The following is a 20,787-nucleotide window of genomic DNA, read 5'->3' as shown; positions in this document are numbered from 1 at the left end:
ATCCGTATTGCTTTGCCTTGCTGGGCGCTGTCTCTGCAGTTAATTAGCAGGTCTCCACTGTACAGAATTCTGGCACCTCTGACTTCTCCGACAAGTTTATTGATGGTTTTTGTTAAGTGAACCGGATTCCAATTTGTAAAAGAGTCTGCCTGATTAACGACTTTGAATATGACTTTGAATTCATTTTGTTGTGCTGTGGAATGTATGGAATGATCATCACTGGATTGTTCTGAACTAGATTCCCCTTGAACTGATCTCTGTTTTTTCCGCTTTTTCTCATTTTTTGATGTTGCTATCTTCCAACCTTCATTGTCACTATTTCCCTCTTCCATCCCACAAGAATCGCTTCCTGTTTCCTCACTACTCACGGCCCAAGACATTTCTCCATAAGCAGCTTCAAAACACGCGCCATGCACCAAACGACCATCCACATGCAATCCTCCTCTCTCTGTCCTTCCGTGGCCCAACCGACAGGACGACCCACCAACCTTCCGAGCGCATGCGCCTTCTCCGACTACCCTCTCCAGAACGACGGCGTCAGTCTCTTTTGTTTTGTTTTTTTTTTGTTGTTGAACACCTGAACTATGTTTAAGGTAATAAATTGTTAGTAATATTTCAGTTTCCTAGCCTGTTTTAATAAACAAATGACACTAAAAGGACACACAATAAAACAAAGAAGTTGTAGAGAACTGGAGGACATTAAATTGAAAGAAATGTATTTTACAAAAAATAATTTATGACTATGAAGCCGCCATGGACTGAAAGCTGATTATTCTATTAGCTATTTTTCATTATTTTAATTATTTTTGTCTTCAAACTTTGGAGTGGTCATCTTTAGCCTATACCATTCCTATCTTGATTTGTCAATCGTACAGTTTAATCCACCTAATAAGGGGAGGCCAACTAAAAGATGGAGATGTCTGTCGATTTAGTTGATGTTTAGTGTCTGCCAGCAGGGGGTGGATAGCATTCTCCAATATTTGTTCGCTTTGGGAACAAAAATGTTCATATAGTGTATATCTTTCAAATGTAATGTTCCTGAATCCCAGCGTATATTTATGCTTATTTTTGGACACAGTAGGCTATGACACACGTTTTTGTTTGTCTAGATATTGGGATTTTATGGTGAGAGTTTATTTTCTCAGTACAGTAGTGGAGGTCAAAGAGCCACATTCTTTTTTTTTTTTTTTTTTTTTTTTGCGGCCCCGGGTCTGCGACTCTCTACGGTTAAACAAGCAAATCAACTAAATACATATACTTTGTAGCGATTTAATTTGCTACTGCTTTAAACACAAACGTCACTCTGGAGGCGTTACCTAAATACTTGACAGACGCAAACCTCAGCCAATCAACTCGTATGACGTCAATGTAGTTTTGCTTTTAACCTTCCAATCTCAGGCCGTTGTGTGTATCCTAGCTATTAATCGTATAGACCTCGTTTTCACTTATAGTGGGAGTGAAACCTTGTTTACAATTCCTGCGTCGACACAACTACGAGCATCAAGATGTAAGAATTTGAATTACTTCTTATACTAGTAATGACTGATACATGTATATATGGTTTAGTTTGATCGGATCAGAGCGCCTCAGTGTAACCCTTCTGCACTCTGCTGTTTAGCACGTTTCTCAGCTTAGTGAGGGATGATCACACTCACCTGTCCTCTGTGTGTATAAATCCGTTTCCTTTCAGGCAAGCGGCTATGGAAATATCAACAAAGTACTGTTATAAAGAATTGGAGACATATGGGTCATGCGTGGCTTCAAATCCGACGTCATGGCAGCAAAAGTGCCATGACCTAAAGACGAAGGTTTCTCAATGCACATCATCACAGTAAGTCAGTTTGACCTATGACATACAACTATATAACTTCTGGTGGTATTTACAGTGTGTATCCAACCTCTGTTTTTTTTTACAGTCCAGTGATACAGAAAATCCGGCAAGACTGTTCCACTGAATTTGGGAAATTTGAGCAATGCCTGAAAGAAAACCAGAACTCATCTACCTCCTGTTCGGCACATGTGACCCGCTTTCTAGGCTGTGCAGACTCTGTTGACCTCAGCAGCGTGGGTAAGACCTTCTTGGGATCAAAGATCTCAAGGTCACACATTCTGGCTTGTAACATTTTTACATCTGTGCTGAATTCCTCACCTTATTTATACATTTTATAAAAAGGATAGAGGCTTTACGTATCATCTTTGGTTATGCTGTTTATTTGGTAAAAATGTATTTCTCTAACACACTCTTATGATCTAAATTCTAAATATTTACCACCTTTGTTAACATAGATTTCTTTTAATAGCGCTAGAGTTATACTAGTGCAGATAGTGAGTGCCAATTAAGGGAAATGCTTTACCTGTGCTGATATGGTGGTACTAGGAGGGTTAATTGTGTGCAGTAACTATGTTTAAATGATAAATATATTTAAATCTTTATATGATATTGTTCATTTATTGTAACAATTAATTTGTTAATTTGCTCTTTTACTCCCAGCATCTGAAACGAGTTCTGACTGATCATTGGATTCCACACCTTCCATCTTCAGATCAAACTTCTGGCTTCAACAGCTTATACAAGCTGAATTTGGACATGTCTACAGTACAAATATCCTATATATACTTGTGTTGTGTAAATATATATATATATATATATATATATAAAAATGTCTATATACACACACAACCAAAGTGTTTAACTTCTGTTAATCTCAATGTGACCCGTTTTAACTGAAATGAATAAAATAGCAATGCTCCAGAACTGTAAATAATAGCATTTGGGTGGGCCCATTAAGGGCGCTCATCTTAATATCATTTTTACTTTCCTTTGAATAAAAACAGCAAGATTTGCAACGTTTTGTGTTCTTCGGTTTTACAAAAATAGTTTTGTTTTGTTTTATGTCTGTCCCTCCTACCAATGCATTCTCCAGGTCATTGTCAAATATTAATCTGAAGTGTAATTGCTCCCACACATATTCTACTGACTATTGAGTCAATGAGCAATGGGAGTCTGGGAAGATAGGAGGGAAAGAAAAAAAAAAAAGGCGGTTACTCACCACTAATCAGCAGGACCACTGAGACAGACAGAGGGAGGATGTTGAGTTATGAACCTTGTGACCGTTAAGCAGAACAGACATTTTCTGGTTCAATTATTAAAGGTTTGGGGTGAGTAATGGGGGAGAAACAGATTCCTTTATTTTAAGGTGTATTACTAGTTAATACCATGGGAACAATTTGTTAGACTTTCATTATTTATTTCATTAAGGACAAATAAGCCAATTTTACTTCAAAAGCAAAACTGCAGTTTGTATTGAAGATACATGAACATTGAATTCAAAGCACATCACCTTGCTGTCACTGAACAAAATAGAATATCATCTACTACCACACAAATAAATTACATTCACATTAATATCACAGTAAGAACGCCAAGTATTTGATTAGAATCAAACATTTTCTTAAGAGTACCCCAGGTTCCGGCTATTCACCGACAACTAAATAAGATAGGTATCGCTGTAGTTTCTTTTTTTTTTTCTTGCTGTGCCACAGGATAGGTCTGTTTAGATCCCTACAGCAAAATTGGCTATTTCCCACCCCCCAAAAATTGGATTCTAGTTCTATAGATCTACTTTGTGGCACACAGATATCATGCTATGGTTTAAATATTTGCTGATTATCACAGGTACAAAATGTCTACCCAACAGCATCTATCAGGATATTCAAGACGAAGGAAATTATTACAGAAAGTGATTGCAACAATTATGTGTAACGCAGTCATACTCGCATTTACATTTGGAATTCACCACCGTGGACTTTAAGTCCTAAGATTTGGGCATTGTAGATCTTTTGGTTTAAACTACTGCACTAATTTTACTGTTAATATTATAAAAGCATAAACTGAAGTGATAATCACTTAATCACCCTGTTCTAATTAAGGCTTTTCAAATGACTCTTGAGGGGTCATCTGTTTCGTTAATAATGTAAAAACAATTTATTTTTGGTCCACTTTTTTTGTTGTCAAGCCTCAAAAAGGATAAAATTTGAAATAAAAGGGAAGTTAAAGGTGTTTTCTAACCAACGCAATTTCCTGAGATGAGGCTCAGGTCACAAAAACATACACACTAACCTGAGAGCAAAACTGTAATCCACTCCATATACTCTTGTATATGTTGCAATCATCCTTACACATTGCTTAAAAATGAATCCAGACAAAACAAAGGAGCTTTACCAATGTCCTAATATTATTTAGACCCCCAAATTTTTGTAACTAGTACAACCTCTAAATACATTTAACTTGACTGAGTCCTCGAAAGTACGTAACTTAGTCATATGTACTGATTGGTATATGCGTTGTCATGTTCTTTTTTTTTTGTTGGAAAGTGAAATTAAATATTTCTCACTGAGTATGGCATTAATACAATTGAAAAAATACAAGGCCATTATTATGAAGATTTACAGTGTCTGTCATTCCAGCATATGATTATTATTCAGGAAAGCATGAAAGGACATTATGCTAATCAAAATAGTGCTGTTTTGCCCGATTGATTTGATGATGATGTAATCCAGTGATAAAAGTTCAGAAGTATGTTTGGCTCCAGCCTGTCTAATTGAGAATAGTCCCATCTGCAGGTTGCTTCTCTCGGGCAAAAGGTGAAACAGGAGGAGTAAAGATTGAGGTTTTTAAGTGTCAGGAAGTGAAGTAGGAGTTCTGCATGGAGTAAAGACGGTCGATGGGGTTTCCTACTCGTCCTGCCAGAAGACCACCATCTCCTGTTGCCAAGAGACAGTCCCCGAGGTGACTGAGGCTTCCATCGCTGTCCAAATCATGGAATACAGTCTCTGAGTCTGCAGCAAAAAAAAGAGACAACACTTTTGGTAGAACTGGGTTAATGTTCAGACATGTAAAGGGAAAGAGGGATTCAACAAATGTGATTTTTAAGCCTGAAAATGAGGTTAAAACTTGAGTCCTTTTTTATATATCTTACCGTAAGAGTGGATCTGCTCACTGTTTAGTTGAGGAGGTGTCAGCCCATGTCGAAATGGCTCTCCTCCATAGATGTTTGGGTCCAGGGAAAGTAGCTGCTGACGTGGCAGAGATGGATATCCTAACATGCTGTCGATGCCGTGAGTACTAGATCCATCTAGAAAGGTGAAAGTAATTTAAAATATTTTAACCTTTTAAAGGCTTTCTAAAAAATATTATTCTTATATTTCTTACCCTCACTGTCATCATTGCTTTGACGGCCTCCTCTACTGGGCCCTCTCCTGGTCCCTCCCAGTTGCTCTTGCTCCTGCTGCTGCTGTTGTTGTTGCTGCTGTCGACGAGCTATCTTTTTCATCTGAGATAGAAAACTGGATGCTGTGAGAATCCTCTGAGGATATTAACAATTAGTGACTGAACATGTCTTCAGGAAAGAGATAAATGTCTCACCTTAGCTCTCTGGTTTTGAAACCAAACCTGCACAACCCGCACTGTCAGGCCGGTCTCAGCAGCCAGGGTCTCCCTCACCTACAGGTTAGGGTTTTTCATTGCTTTTAGGATGTAAACTTGATAAATAGCTTTATCAGACAACCAGGAAAAAAACAATGAACTCCGAAAGTAAAGTCAAGGTCTGTTTTGGCATCCATTTTCACTGATAATGAAGGGGATCCACCCACCTTTCGGCATGGCTTGGCTGATACTTCAAAGGAGGCCTTGAAAGCTCGCCGTTGCTGCGTAGTCAATATGGTGCGTGGTCGTTTTGAACGCTTGTGCTCTTTTCCTTCATCACCACCTTTCCCACTGCCAGAGCCTCCCCCACCATCTTCATCCTCACTTTTTACTGAGTATGATAAGGAGTTTACACAGCTCAAAGTCAGGCTCCAATGTAGTGTGCCATGTAGCTATGCAGAAAATCACAAATCACTGCAAAAATGATCCAGAAATAAGTAAATATTTCTCAGATTAAGTGTATTTACCCTTAATTTGAGTAGGTAAATAAGATGATTTGCCAATGGAATCAATATTTTAACTCTTAAAATAATAATAATTTTCTTATTTTAAATGTATACTGTCTTGTTCCTCTGGCAAAGTGTCTCACTTACATTTTGAATTCAAGAAAAATGCACTTATTTTAAGAAGAAAATACTTATTTAGATTTACATTTTTTTGTACTGTAGTAGTTCATTTAATTAATATTGCTTTTACAATTATCTGTATTGCTGACATGTCAGAAGCCTTAAAGGTTTATTCATAAATCTAGATGCCAACTTGATAAAATTTGATTGTTGAAATGTTAACAGCTGTAATCAAACATGGAAGGGCAATTATGGGAATTTATTAAGAAAATTTGTCAGATGTGGTACAAATTAAATAGTATTGCATCAAACACTACACCTGATTCAGTTGGAGCAGGACTAATTGCAGCAAGCATTTCCCTCTCCTTTTCATAGTCCATGCGGCAGAGCAGCTGGCCTTCTTTCAACACAAACTCATCACCTCTCTGCAGTCGGCGTTCACACTCACAGCAGCTGAAGCAGCCCAGGTGGTATACCTGGCCTAGCACACGCATTATCAGCTCAGAGCGTCCAATGACCTGCAGGCATGCACTGCACTTCCTGACAAAGAGCCTGAAAATACAAAGAAGTATAGACACATGCACTTGTGTATTCATTTATTTATGTCTTAAAGCAGAAAAAGAATTAAAGCAATTAAACATGAAGATGTAAACAATGGGCTAAGATAAATTTACCCTCAGCAGCAATAAAAATGTTCAAGAGTGAAGTCTTTTAATTAAAGACTGCCTCAGCATTACCCAATTCACAGAGCAACAAGGTGAACATCTGTTAAGATGAGTAACAGTTGTTTTCAAAGGATTGAGTTTTGTTTTCTCCCTACTGGCAGTAGGTGGCAGTAGTTAGTTGATAATGGGCTGCATTTTCCAGCATAATCATTTTCGTAACAGACTTGGCAAATTTAAACAAACCATAATCTTAAAAATACATATGACTCTGCATATTGTGCTTAAAATAGTCTTTGTTCGATTAATTTTCTTTCCTGATGACTACTTGCTTTCTTTAGTCTTCTTATTTCTTGCCCTCTGTGATTTTCTAACCTTTCAATTGCTCTCATGCTCTACAATCACTTTCAGTGCCTATTTACATTCACAGGGCCAAGTCTCTGACTTCAAATTCCTCCCAAATCCTTGTTCTTGCACTAGGTTTCCTCCCCCTCCCTCAGCCTTTTCTGCCAGGATTCCCAGTTTTCCCTCATGCCCTCCAAACCTGCCTCCCCAGTTCACTGAAACTAATAAAGACGGGATTAATTAGATTGTTGTTTAAACAGTGAGATGGCCAGACAGACGCTGTAAACTCATAACCAGGGATTGGTGATAGCATGGGGTTAATCTCTCTCCTCTCACTTATGCACACAAAACACACACAAAACACACACACTCAGGTACTTGTCCACATATTGAACACATGGTACTAACATTAAAGCATGCAACAACTCCCTTACTCATCTAGGTATATGCAATACCAATTGTCATATTGGAGGGATGAAATAAACACCAAGAAAAATGTTTTAATCCACAAGAAAACCAGTAGAGTTTTCAAAAGAATAGGAACAATAGAAGAGCACTAAAATAATCAAGAATTGTGGGTACAGAAATAGCATCACAACAAAACACAAATCTTGTTAAGAAGTGAGAGATTGAAAAGTTATGCAAGTGAGTGATGATAAGATGAAGGCTGAGGTATTGACCCTCCCAGACTGAGAGAGGGCAAGGTGCTGTTGCCCTTACACTGGAGAGCAAGTGTGGAGCCAGGTCTGCACATTAGAGCTTCTAATCTGTGATTCTGTCCCAAACGCAGCTGCTGCAGCTAATCTTTCTCAATCCATCTGTCAAACGGTCTCCTCAAATTCCCCAATTTACAGTGTCCCCTACTTGATAAATAAAAATAAGTAGTATGCATATTATCAACCCTAAAGCTCAATGACCAAAATACTCTTTTTTTAAATTTTTTTACTGTTCTTAAACATTCTTTTCTACCGTAATTCATTCCAGATATATGATTGATCTGAAAAAGCGCAAACATTTTTTAATGAGTGGTATCTGAAGTATATATATGCACAAAGAAGACCTTTGCACAGCTTCGCTCTCCATCTGAACAGACACTTCAGTGTCTTAAATAGTTGCTTTCACCACGAACAATGCTCAACAGAACAGAATTATCAAGACTGCTTGACTTAATACGGGTGATGTGTGCGGTTAAGTCCCACACTCCCTAATCAATGTGTACACAGCACGGTAGGAATTTACTAAACATGGCAAATGACGGCAACTTGGGGTAACTGCCGCAGCGGGGGGTCTGTAAGTAGATCAGTTTAATCCCTCTAATAGAAGTATCAGTCACACATGGTCATGTTTGGAGGACAGCTAACTAAAATCACAGTGAAAATAACAGAGGGCAACCATGTACCTGAGGTTGTCTATATTCTTACAAACATTTTTGACATTTCTGAGTGTTTGTGTTCTACATATCTAGTGTCTTATATAATAATTAATAAGATGTTGGTTTGTACATCACTGTCCAAAAAAATTACTTTCAGTGCATAAATTCAATGTCAAAGAAAGGGGATATACGGGCACACCAGCCAACTTTCATGTGTAGTGGCATGGATTTTTGAGGCAATAGAGGGTTAGAAGGTTAGAGCTCAGAAATTAAAAGATCAAATTCAGAAAGACACAGAGACATACTGCATTCGTAGAGTTCTGGTATAATCACATTTTTCCTCTTTGTATTTCTGTAGATCCCGTGCATACAACCAGAATCTTTGCCATCTCCCTAAGCTGTGTCATGTGGCATTGTTTAGCTTGTGAGCTCTGACAAGTTTAACACTGTCTGGACTGAAATAAGAGCATTTCATAAATATGTATGCATCTCAGAGCTGTTACAGTTTAGTTCATCCCCATGTTGTCATGATTAATATTTATACAGGTATTGGTTTGGTTACACTGGCTCTGAATTATGCTTGGTTTGGGTTCAGAGGAACTTAAATACCTTGAAAAGAAAGACTGTCATTCATTTTAACCCCCTTGACTGTTGTTTACTCCCAGCATATGATACGCTCAGGCCCTGATGTACCATATTTTGTTTCTTACTAACTTATTGATAGCAACATGTGACACATAAATGGCGCTCCCTGAAAATTAACAAAGGATAGAGGAGATACAGGAAAAAAGAACAAATCATATGCATCAATCTTACTTTTAAGTTGTATTTTGTTTTTCATTTCTTAGGTGTGTGTGTGTGTGTGTGTGTGTATAGCGTTTCTTACAAGCGTGTGTGTGTGTGTAGATGTGTGGGTGTGGTTGTGTGTGTGTGTGTACACATAAGCGAGCACACTTTTGGCGGATATTGCTCTGTGGAGCAAAATGGCTCAGAGCCAGGGTTCAGTAATCACATCATCTCCTTTTATTAAATCTCCCTGCGCTGCTTCTGTGTTATTAAAATCTCCCAGCATTCCCCACGATACTTGCTACCCTGCCACCACGCACTCATATACAGTTTTGTGTGTGTGCATAGCTATATATCCATATCAATATTTCTATATGTATATTTCCACTATCTAGCTTACTCATTCATATATATATATATATATATATATATATATATATATATATATATATATATATATATATATATATATATATATATATATATATATATATATATATATATATATATATATATGTATAGATAGATAGATAATAAATAAATAATAATATTAAATAAATAATAAAGGTATTAATAAAGGAGAGAGTTCTCTGCATATGAGAGTAAACATGAATATAAAAGAGGCTGCCATTTGTCCAACACCGCAGAATAGTTGTTTTCAAGTCCCATTAACTTGTATTATTTTAAGAAAAAAAAAAATACCGGTGCATAAAGAAACATTATTCCTTCTTGAAATATTAAAAAAAGTAACCAAAAACTTGTATGACATACATAGTCTGCATGGTATGTGTTTGTGTCTTTGATCAAGAATGAATGCTATGTGTCAGGATGTAGATGTGTGTTTGTGAGTGTGAGTGATAGGGTGTGTGTTAGTTTAGATAAAACAGTTAATCCCCAGGCCACCAGAACGCAATATCCTGTCTGCCCGTTTCTCATTTCCTGTCTGACTCTGGCGGAGCGGGAAGCAGCAGGGAGGGGCTGATGGGGGACAGTGGGGTCCGTTACCTCAGAAACAGAAGATACAGCAGGCTGGTTAGAGAAAAGTCTATGCCAATCTCTCTATCTCTCTCTCTCTCTGATGCAACCCCCTATTCTCACTCTTTTTCCTTCTCTCTCTCTGCCTTTATTATCTCAGATTTAATAAAGCTGAAGCGAGCAGCTTGTTCTGCCATGAAACATTTATTAGCTGTCTGTTATAAAATTGTTGTGGGGGAGGAAAGATGATGGGGTCTCATCTCACATTATGCAAAAACAGTGGCAATATCAAATGCATGACCCCTCCCACAGACATATACACATACAAACACTAAGAAAAACAGTTAAAAATCAACCCATTAGTATGACTTTTCTCTCTAAACCAAAAATATATCCTCTTTTCTTTGTTTATCCCATTTGAACCCAGTTCCAAACAATTGATTTGCGGTTTTTACCATTGGATCAGACTTGATTTGTCAACGGCACTTCATCAGAAGAAGACAAAAAAGCACTAAACTTCCTGATTCCCAATTTCCCCTTTCTCTGGTTAAAGTCAAATCTTTATTTAACTGCTATTTTTGTTAAGATAAGTGCTTGAATATTAGAATATGGATAAATGTAATATTTGGATTTCTTCACTGGAATAGATATAAAAAAATACTTTTTTAGGAAGAGGAAGTAAAAATTTGTTTTTTTTTTGTTTGTTTTTTTTTCCTTTCGCAGTAGCATTATCTCACACTGCAAATTTTTCACAAATCTGCCTAAAATTTGAATGCAATGCAGGGAGAATTTAATGAAATTAATTTCCACAAAATTACAAGTGAAATAAAGATTGCTCCCAGGCTGTTGATCCTTTGTATTATCCGCTTTTTAGTATTGGACAGCCCTGTCTTTTATTCATCCTTGCACATTCTTTCACAGTAACCCTGACCCTCACCAAGGATCCTGCTCTTTTCCAACAATTTCTTCAAAAGGTTTTAGTTTTATTTATTTATGTCTAGACGCTGACATGGCCATAAAAAGGTTGATTCTGTTTCACATTTCTGTATTAATTAGTATGCATGTGTTGAACTATTGAACAACACAACAGCAATATTTTAGTTACGTGGCTGGATATATTCCATACAGCAGTGCAAGATTAACAAGGATTCCCAAGGCTTCAGTATAGAAACATGCCCACAGCATTACAGCTGCTCCACAGGATGCGGTTCCAGTTAAATTCCCAGTAGAGAAGTGGAGCAAACTTTACATGTTAATGTTTATTATTAGCAGGACAAAGAATGGCTTTCTCCTGGCATGCAATTCAAAAGGCTCCTCCCATGTTGTTAGTGTTCAACACTTGTTATGGAGACTTGGAGACCCCCAAGATGTCAGTAATGTGTTAGCTATAGTTTCCTTATATGAATCTTTTGTTCTTTTTTACAACTTTGAAATTCTTCTAACTGCGCTTGGTGGAAAAATGTATGTGCTTTTCCAGCAATGTGGGGACTGTTCTGACAAAAATAGAACAAGCAATTACTTAGAAAAAGGGAAATAAAGGTAATGAATTAGGTAACTTTTTCTACATATGGTGTTTTTGTTGTAAAGTTGATTTTACTCACTAAGAAGAGTAGATTTAACAAACAAACTCAAGTAAATGTTACTAATACTTTTTTCTTATCCACAAAAGATGCACTTTTGTTTTGCTGGTAAATTTTACACAGAGACGCAAAGAAACACAGCAATGCACACACAATGAGAATTTAGAGAAGCCAATTAACCTAACATTTTGTAATGTGGGAGGAAGCCGGAGTACCCGCAGAGAATTGACACGAGAAGAACATGCAGACTCTATGCAGAAAGACTGGGATAGATTTACAAATTAATTCTAAGCCACACATTAAATTAATTTAACTTAAATGGCAATTTGCAGTAAATTTTACATAAGAACTAAGGCACTCCCTTTTTTCAGTTTTCCCAGAACTGGATGTCAGTATCATCCTATGCTTATAGCCCAAGGAAACAGGCAACGTAGTGGTTACCAATAAGATGTCTCCAAATACTTTGGTAAGCTTTGAAAGTGTTTCCAATCAATTCCACAGTAAACATGTATTTTAATGGGATTTTTAGAGGTACTGACAAATATGTCAACTCTATTTTTACCAATTATTACATTTGATTTTTTTTTATCCAAATAAATATAAATAAATTTTATCCAATAATATGTCTGTAAATGTTTGTTACGACACAAAGAAGATGCATGTTTTAAGGCTTTTTAGCAGAGGTCTTGAAAATGCTTTTTCAGTGCATACACAGTATGGTATTTCTCACACGATAAAATCAGCCACGATTTACCCAATTCATGCAGAATAACAGCTTAAAGGTATATATTTACATTCCATAAGAAACAAATGTACTTGATTTTTAAATTGATTTTGCTTCAGTACACTAAGAAATAGAAGATCTCACAAGATTGAAGAAAGTAGATGGTTCATTAATTAGAACACAAGCATTTGTATTTTCTAACAAAATTCACACTAAGACTGCTTTTAACATTTTTTTTTTTATAATTCATGATCATTGGCTACCTAAAAGATCAAATATATATATAGATTTATTTTTATTCTAAAGTTTGTTTTTTGTTATTTTCAAATAGTTTTTTTTTTTGTTTAAGAAAGATATGGGGGTTGATAGAAAAACCTCTGTGATCATTTTGACATGTTACATAATTCTCTGTTAGTATTTCTCAGCAGCTCACAGTCAGATCTGTCATCAGGACAGCCAGAGACTTCAACAATTAGCACAGAACCCAATCAGTCTCACCGCAATTCCTTCTCATTCCCCTCCTGAGACACGAGGCAGTAGTATGGTGCGGGTGGCGGGGCGATTAAGAGAAAACAAGGGATAAATGGGGAGATAAACTGTTTGGTGTCATCACTGCTATCAATCTCAACAAGAAGGAAATGAGGTTTGGTATACAGAAATATTATTACAAAGGAGACAGTGATGGATGAGGTAATGGATGAAGAGACAGGGAGAGGAATGGCTCATAGGGTGGAGGTTTGGAACGGAGAAATAATGCATTTGCTGTCACTGGATTCAGATTCAGAGGTTCATGGAAAAAAAAAATGCAATTAGCAGGATGTTGTTCACAGAAGTGTTATGATTAATATTAACATATTTTTAATTACAAACAAAACTAAAGATTTCAAACTTCTCTGTGAGTGATTGCAGCAATCAAACCACCTTGTGTTGCTATAAACACAAGCCATATCCAACATCCTCATTGGTAACCGGTTCCTGACTTGAATTAAGCTGACTTTATGGTTTTACAGAAGTTTTTATTTAGGTTCTCCTTAACCAAAAAACAAACTGTCTGGACCCTGAGCTGAGAGCATCTCTAATAGTCTGAAAATTAAGCCTTTCAATTAAAATGCAGTAAAAAATAGAACATTTGGATGGAAAGATTACTGCTAGAGGTTACAGTTAGAGTTCTTTGCTTTAAATCACCGCGTTTCTTTATTTCACTTTATAATTTCATCTATTTAAAAATTAATTGTAAATGTCATGTAAAAATATGTTTTAAAAATGACACAATTCATTTGAAAGCAATTCCTTACAGTTTACAATACAGATATTTGTACTGTAAAAATTTACAATAAACTATTTTATTGATTTTTCCCTTAATTCTATAAAACACTGAAAAATTGGGAACTGGATATTTGTTTCTTCTTTTTTGCTGTCATTGATATTATTGTCCTTAAATCTGAAGCTTCAGAGAGACACCTTTAATAGAATAGAATTCAACATAAAATAAGAATCTATTTTAATAATAATAATTTTTTTTAGCATTTCAAGCTGATTATACATTTTATTTTATAACATTTTAAAAAATCACTAGAATGCCAAGCTTTTACATTCACTTGAGCTTTTAAGCAACTTTCCTGAAATATTTAGAAAAGCAGTTCTTCAAAATATTAAAGATGCAAATACCGAATTAGCTTTTTTCCTTCTAGGCAGTTTGGATTAGATGAACTGTGGAAAATTGGCTCATATTTTAATATTGATTTTCTTCCTCATTTGAAATGTTGCTTCAAATTTCATCCCAAATCCGTAATTCTAAATCATTTCTACCCCCTTTTTTATTCTATATGCACGTTATTTATTTAGTCAGTTCTACATAAAATAACCAGAAGTAAAAAGACAATAAAGGAAGCAGTATGTGAAGGCATTCTTAATAGGGGACAGTAATCTGTGAAGATTTAGAGGTCTTTTTGTCTGTATGCACAGCAGGGGCAGAGATAGAAGGGGGCCATGGGTGGCCGTGTTCCCCTAGTAAAATACCTCCCTATCTCCAGAACAAGTAGTTCCCCTCTTAAACACAGGGTCGCAGCAATGATACTTTCAGGTGGAATGTACAACTGCTTTGATCTTTTTAGTTGATATAATATTAACCATATACTAACAAAAAGTTACAACAATTAATTGATTATTCAAATCAATATACTAATGTTAAATAACGTAAAAACTGAACTCGTGCTCTTTTTAGAGCTAGCTTTGGTGCTTTCTGTAGTCTGCATTGATCTAGGAGTCTCTTTTAAAGTTAAGCCCCATTTACACTACCCTTGAAAAACCGATCCAGGCCGAGACCGGTCCGAGCTTGGATCGGTAACCAGGCCAAGCTCAGTTTTGACGACCGTTCACACGTCACACTTATCTCGGTTATCTCGACGCCTCGACTCCTCGCCTCCTAGTGACGATGTGCGGTATTACTGCTAGGATTGAAGGAGGGACTCAAGCAGCTGGTGGCGGTAATGCACCAAACGCTGTTTGTCAACCGCCGTAAAACCCAAGAAGAAGAAGACGAAGGAGGAGGGAATCAAGCAAATCAAAATGGCGGCGCACGTCACATTCAGAAAGTTATGCTTGATTATTATTGCTGTACTTCCGTGTTTGCGGTGGGTCAGGCGAAGACGGCAACCTTGCGCGGATGTACTTGAGAAAGTCGGCTTTTGGGAAGCCGACTTTCTGGAATGGAGTGTGAATCGGCATGTTCAGCCAGTCGGCGATGACGCGTTCTGCTCATGCGCTCTTGTTATCAGAGAACCGAGCCAGGAAAAAACCGAGCCGAACCCACCTCGGGAACTGGTCTGCAGTTAGCGCGGTCCGGTTATGTTTATCTCGGTTCAGTTCAGGTTGTTTCCGTTCACACACGACAAGTTATCTCAGTTACTGAGCTCGGACCGGTCTCGGCTCAGTTTTTTAAGGGTAGTGTAAACGGGGTATAAGAGATATAGAACCACACCTGTTCAGGGTGTACCCCACCTCTCGCCCGTAGACATGGATGGAGTTAGGCACCAGCACCCCTTGTGACCCCGCTTGGGATAAGCGTGACAGAAAACGGATGGATGATGGATGGATATAGAACCATTGCTAAATCCATTTAGATATAATAAAGAACCATAACTGACTTAGACCACATTAATGTGTAAATATTTGTATAGATTTATTGACAATGGCTTTAAGAAAATCTAGTCTTTCGTTGTTGATTTATCTGGAAAATATGGATGTTTTGTTTTTTCAATTTCCTATTGGTACTATTTGATTATTGTAGACTGACCCTAAACTGATTTTGGCTCCTGACAGTTTTCAACCGCCCCTCAGTGCACACTGGCCCCTGCCTCGCCACCCGCTATGAAATTTTTCTGGCTTCACTCCTGGTGCACAGTCATGCAATCGAGACAACATATAATAGAAAATAGAAGCAGCAGATGTTCAAAGGTTTGCAAGAAGCTGACCTAATATGAATAAGCGTCACTCTAAGATACTTTGATTATTTCTCCTAATGTTAGTCCGAGAATGCAAATATTACTTGTAAGTTGGCAACCACATCAGCTAGAGGATCACGTCTCAGGTAAAAAACTGAAAGAAAAATAAACTTTTGCTAATGTGTAAATTCCTAAGAAATTCTTATGCACATTCCAAATTCCTGCACATGCTTAGCTGTTAAAATGAGCACACCTGCTTTAGATGGGGGAGTGTGTAGTGTATGGTGCCGATGGACAGTCTGCAGGGAAAACAAGGAGGCATTGTTGTTGATCTCTTGAAGGTCGCAGATATTACTGCGTGCCAAGCCTGGCACAAACTCACACAGTCATGCATATGCATAGACAACTGGAACAATATCAAAACAATTAAGTGCATATTAATGATATGGATCATTACAAAAGGAAATCTAATCATCCTTTTCATTACATCTTTCATAATTATGACATTTTTTCCTACTATTTTCCCTCTCATTCTTCCAGATGAACGTCACACAATGGGGCTTTGATTTTCTTCTTTCTCACCCTCCCTCCTCCAGATGCCAGGTACAGTGGGAGAGTCTATACTGCTGGATACTGTCTGACACATTTCAAAACAATGATAACAAGCTACAGGCTTTCCTTTGAGCAGTCCATTCCAGACTCTGGCACATATACTGACTAGCCTGGACCAAAAAACAGAAAGAAACCCCATTATGACCACAAATTTGTAGCATATGGTAAATCGTCACACAATAAGCACGTACTGTCCCTTTGACCAGCTGCTGTTTCTTTTTCTTTAATATTATATACTATGGTATTAAAAACAATAATAGTAACTGTGCTTCATTCAAAGAGGTAGTTATATGTTGTCAATGCAAATAAGATTGTGAATAACAATGAGATGAACATTGTATGAATTTAATAGAAGGTAGATTTGTATAGGCACATTCTAAGACACAAAGAGGTAGCTATTTTACTTAAAGAGATGATAGCAAATTTTTTTATTTAAGATCTCCAAAGACAAATATGTTGTTTTTTATTTTATCTTCCATAGCACCTAATCTTTAACCTCAGACTGGAAAAGTTTGATCATGTTCCAAAACTTTCAGTCTCGTATATAGCCTGCACACACAAGTATCACTTTTGATTTTAATGAATTGCAAAATTCTTTAATAGCCTAATTGATTGAGGGCCTAGAGTGACTTACTTATGGGATTTTACTTTTTTTTTTAAAACCTTGTGTGAGTGTTTAGGTTTTTACTGTTCATAAAATTATGTTATAAATAATATGTTTTACTGAGGATAAAAATTCAGACTTTCTTTTTTTTTATTGATTGAGACAACAACCTAACCACTTTGGTTAGTGTAACATTTTATATTGGTCTTTCCTTCTCCTATACAGCCTGTTCAGCTGCGTAGACGTTAGAACTTTGCACTGACTGATTCTGCAGCCTTTATTAAACCCTCCCTACGACCTAACCTCAAATCTCACCATGATGTTAATCAGAAGCAGCGCTTTATGAATGATGGTATGTCTCATCTGCACCAGATTTAAACAGAAACAACATAGATTAGACAAAAATAAGTCTATGATTAGAAGTTATATATATATATATATATATATATATATATATATATATATATATATATATATATATATATATATATATATATATATATATATATATATAAATGATTGAAAAAGTATTATTTTATGAAATGCCTTGGCTTTTGTATTGATTCGTTTTTCTCTTAATATGTTAGTAAATATTTCTTACTTTTCATAGTCATGCTTGCAGTACAGCAGACGGTCCCTGCAGTAACAGGTCCCGGTAAGTGCGCTCAGACAGACGGCGCACTTCACGCAGGTCTCGTGCCAGGAGCGCTCGTTCACGCGCAGGAGGAAGCGGTCTGCGATGGGAGACTCGCAGCCCGCGCACAGTTCTCCACCGCCTCTGAAATCTGGACCTGGTTAAAGCATATCACAGCCACAGTTACAGAGAGAAGGCCAAAACAAGTTCTATTATATAAATAAATTAATTAAAAAATGCTTAAGCCTATCATCTGGCGCAAGCCAACTGTTGTTTCTTCAGACAAGAAAAAAAGGAAAACCCCTTTTGATATTTCAAAGGCAAATAGGTTACAGTTTTTAAATATATATCTTATTTAAAACGTTCAGTTGAGTAGGCTAACCCAGACCTAAAGGTAACATAACAGACCTTTGTAACGGGTACTGACGGTACTTATTTCACCTCATACAATTTTTATTAAATATTTGTATTTTTTTTCCTGTGGAAATTAGTAGACTTTTTATGTAAAATTCAACAGGTCAATTTAGATTAAATAATTTTTTACGTTTATTTATTATTTGTTTACCTCACCTGCAGGTGGGGATTTATCTATTCTATTTTACATGATTAGAATTTTTCTTCCATAGAACTTTTGAAATATTTCAATTTAGATAATCGTGCGTTGAAAAAGATGCTAGTGTTGATAAAATCCCTTTTTCCAAAAAAAAAAAAAAAAAAAAAAAAGAATAAAATAGCTGACCATAAGGCGTGGAGGACGGAGGCTGTTGCAGGCAGGACTGTTGGTTTTCCTCAGTTTTCATTCCTTCTCTCCTTCCCTCAGTGTGATCGCTAGAGAGAAAATAAACCATGTAATTACGCATTCAGATGCTTAAAGTAAAGCAGGAGAACATGTGAGCCAAAGCTGGAAAAAAATTAGATTAATTCCATATATTTTCTATTGTCTGTTGATGTATAGATAATAAACATTAGATGGAATCAGCAAACACATGTTGGTCTTTGTTATCGCCTTTAAATGTAGAAGCAAAGTTAATGATAAAAAAGTGAAACAAAAGCAGCAACTAAAACAAAATATTGTAATCATTTGTTAGAAAAAATGTGAGTCAAACCAAAACATCAGGTGATAACTTTGTTTCAAATTACACTAAGGTAAGTATCCACCTTAGACTCCTATTTTAAGCTGGATACTCCTGAATTGTCTAAGCAACTTTTAAAATTGGCCACACTTTAGATTTAATATTAATAACAATAAAAAAAAGTATTTAAAAAAGTGTTACAAATTAAACGATTTCCTTTCCCGTCTTTATATTGTCTAAGGATGTAAACGAAAATCGCAGGCCTGTGCGCATTTCTATCAAACATTTTAAATTATGTTAAAACATCATAGAGTTTATAAATGACTACAAATGCGGTATATTTTAAAAATTATATTCTACTACACTGATATTTTTTGAAAAACACAAATTAAACAAAAGCTTCCCGAGAAATGTAAAAACTAAATAAATAACATGGATATTTCTCTGTTTAATTTGGATTTTAAACCATAGTCAGAATAAAAATAAATAGATAAAAATGGTGTGAAATTCATCGCATGGTAAAATGAATAAACATAGATTAAGTTCTCTGTGTAATTTCCAACAATTTGAGATGTTACAATTCTTAGAGATAAGCGATTATTACACTAATGCGTTTTTTCTTTAACCAGAACCGGAGACAGAATGAAAAAAGATAGAGTGCGATTTAGATTATTGTCAAACAAAGTAATCAAAACCAAAAAATACATTATGTAAATGCAGTTAATCTGATTTGGGATTTTTTCTGTGACGCTTCAGCTAATTGATGCAATGATTTCCATGAAGTAGTTAGTCTGAAATGTTAATCATTAAGAATCCAGAATTTTAAACACAGTTCAAATTAATAATTATAATAAAAAAATAATAATACATACATATCAATATTGTATAAATATAAATAATAACTTAAAAACTGGAATTGATTTTTATTGCTATCAAGAAAAACAAACAAACAAAGAAACAGACAACAACAACCAAACAACTTCTGTTATCTGGCTGCATAAAATAATTATTGTCAAAATTAAAGATTTGCAATACATTAATGATATAAAAATTTCTTCTCCTCATCCCATCCCAGTCTAAATATCATGGAATAATTTACAAAAAAAAAAAAAAGAAGAAGAAGATCATAGTCATTAATCCATGTACATTGTTAGAGAAAAACATCCCACAGAGTGTTTACTTTTGAATAAGAAGCAGTCAAATATAACTTTTGCACATGACCGCGTTGCTCTGACAACCTGTTCATGAGTTTCAGAGTCTTACCTTGAGGTGAAACACACTCCTCCTGAGATCTCGGTCGGCAACATTTAAATCCAGCGAAACTTCCAGCTCTTATGTGACTGAACACAAGCGATCCTATGGGTCAACCACATGAGCTACCGCACAGTTTGCCTATGGAAGAAATTCCAACAGCATGATGCCTCAAAATATGGTCTATTGTGTCTCCTGGTTTCTCCGACAGCCGTGTGCGCGCTCTGGGTTGTTTTGTGCGTAAAAAGGAGGCAGAGGGAGGAGATGGACAGAAACGGAGGGAGGGAGAAGGTGCGGAAGATGATGAGAGGAAAGGAGCAGCAATACTCATCTATTGATAACTCAGGTGAGGAGAATCTCTTGAATCTTTGTTTAGGGTTAGATAGATCACTTACTAAAGCAACATTTTACTGACTTATTTATATCCATTACAGGCCAAATAACTCTTGCGTTGCTTTTATTCTACATAATACTCTTGATTTTGGGGTGAATGTCTGATGCAGGAGAGAAACATAAGAATTTGCACCCGGTAATAGAAAAACATACACAAATAAATCTGATTTTCTTATTTATCTAAACGATCATATGTAACAGAATAAATATGTATGTTTTCAGTGTGTGAAAGGTATAATGATTGAAAAAAAAAAAACAAACAAAAAAAAAACAAACAAAGAA

At 36.2% G+C, this 20,787-nt stretch overlaps 2 protein-coding genes across 2 annotated transcripts; one reads left to right on the top strand and one right to left on the bottom strand.

The window, feature by feature from the left end:
• The first annotated feature begins 1,348 nt into the window (after positions 1 to 1,348).
• On the top strand, positions 1,349 to 3,171 carry LOC119785340 (coiled-coil-helix-coiled-coil-helix domain-containing protein 5). The gene is made up of 4 exons (XM_038287950.1): positions 1,349 to 1,507; positions 1,691 to 1,831; positions 1,917 to 2,068; positions 2,492 to 3,171. Coding segments are annotated over exons 1-4 (318 nt in total). The 5' UTR covers positions 1,349 to 1,505; the 3' UTR covers positions 2,515 to 3,171.
• Positions 3,172 to 3,231: 60 nt separating this feature from the next.
• lmx1al (LIM homeobox transcription factor 1, alpha-like) lies at positions 3,232 to 20,386 on the bottom strand. The gene is made up of 9 exons (XM_038287948.1): positions 20,125 to 20,386; positions 18,528 to 18,616; positions 17,756 to 17,945; positions 6,371 to 6,603; positions 5,653 to 5,816; positions 5,426 to 5,503; positions 5,213 to 5,333; positions 4,980 to 5,135; positions 3,232 to 4,839 (listed from the first exon to the last, which is right to left on the bottom strand). The coding sequence occupies exons 1-9, from the start codon at positions 20,166 to 20,168 to the stop codon at positions 4,682 to 4,684; spliced, it is 1,233 nt and encodes a 410-aa protein (XP_038143876.1). The 5' UTR covers positions 20,169 to 20,386; the 3' UTR covers positions 3,232 to 4,681.
• Between the last annotated feature and the right edge of the window lie 401 nt (positions 20,387 to 20,787).

Source organism: Cyprinodon tularosa, unplaced genomic scaffold (genome assembly GCF_016077235.1).
Source record: "Cyprinodon tularosa strain WSP-4 unplaced genomic scaffold, ASM1607723v1 ctg246, whole genome shotgun sequence".
NCBI classification, from domain to species: domain Eukaryota; kingdom Metazoa; phylum Chordata; class Actinopteri; order Cyprinodontiformes; family Cyprinodontidae; genus Cyprinodon; species Cyprinodon tularosa.
The sequence above is the reverse complement of the archived record's forward strand: the minus strand, read 5'-3'. Positions and strand labels throughout refer to the sequence as shown.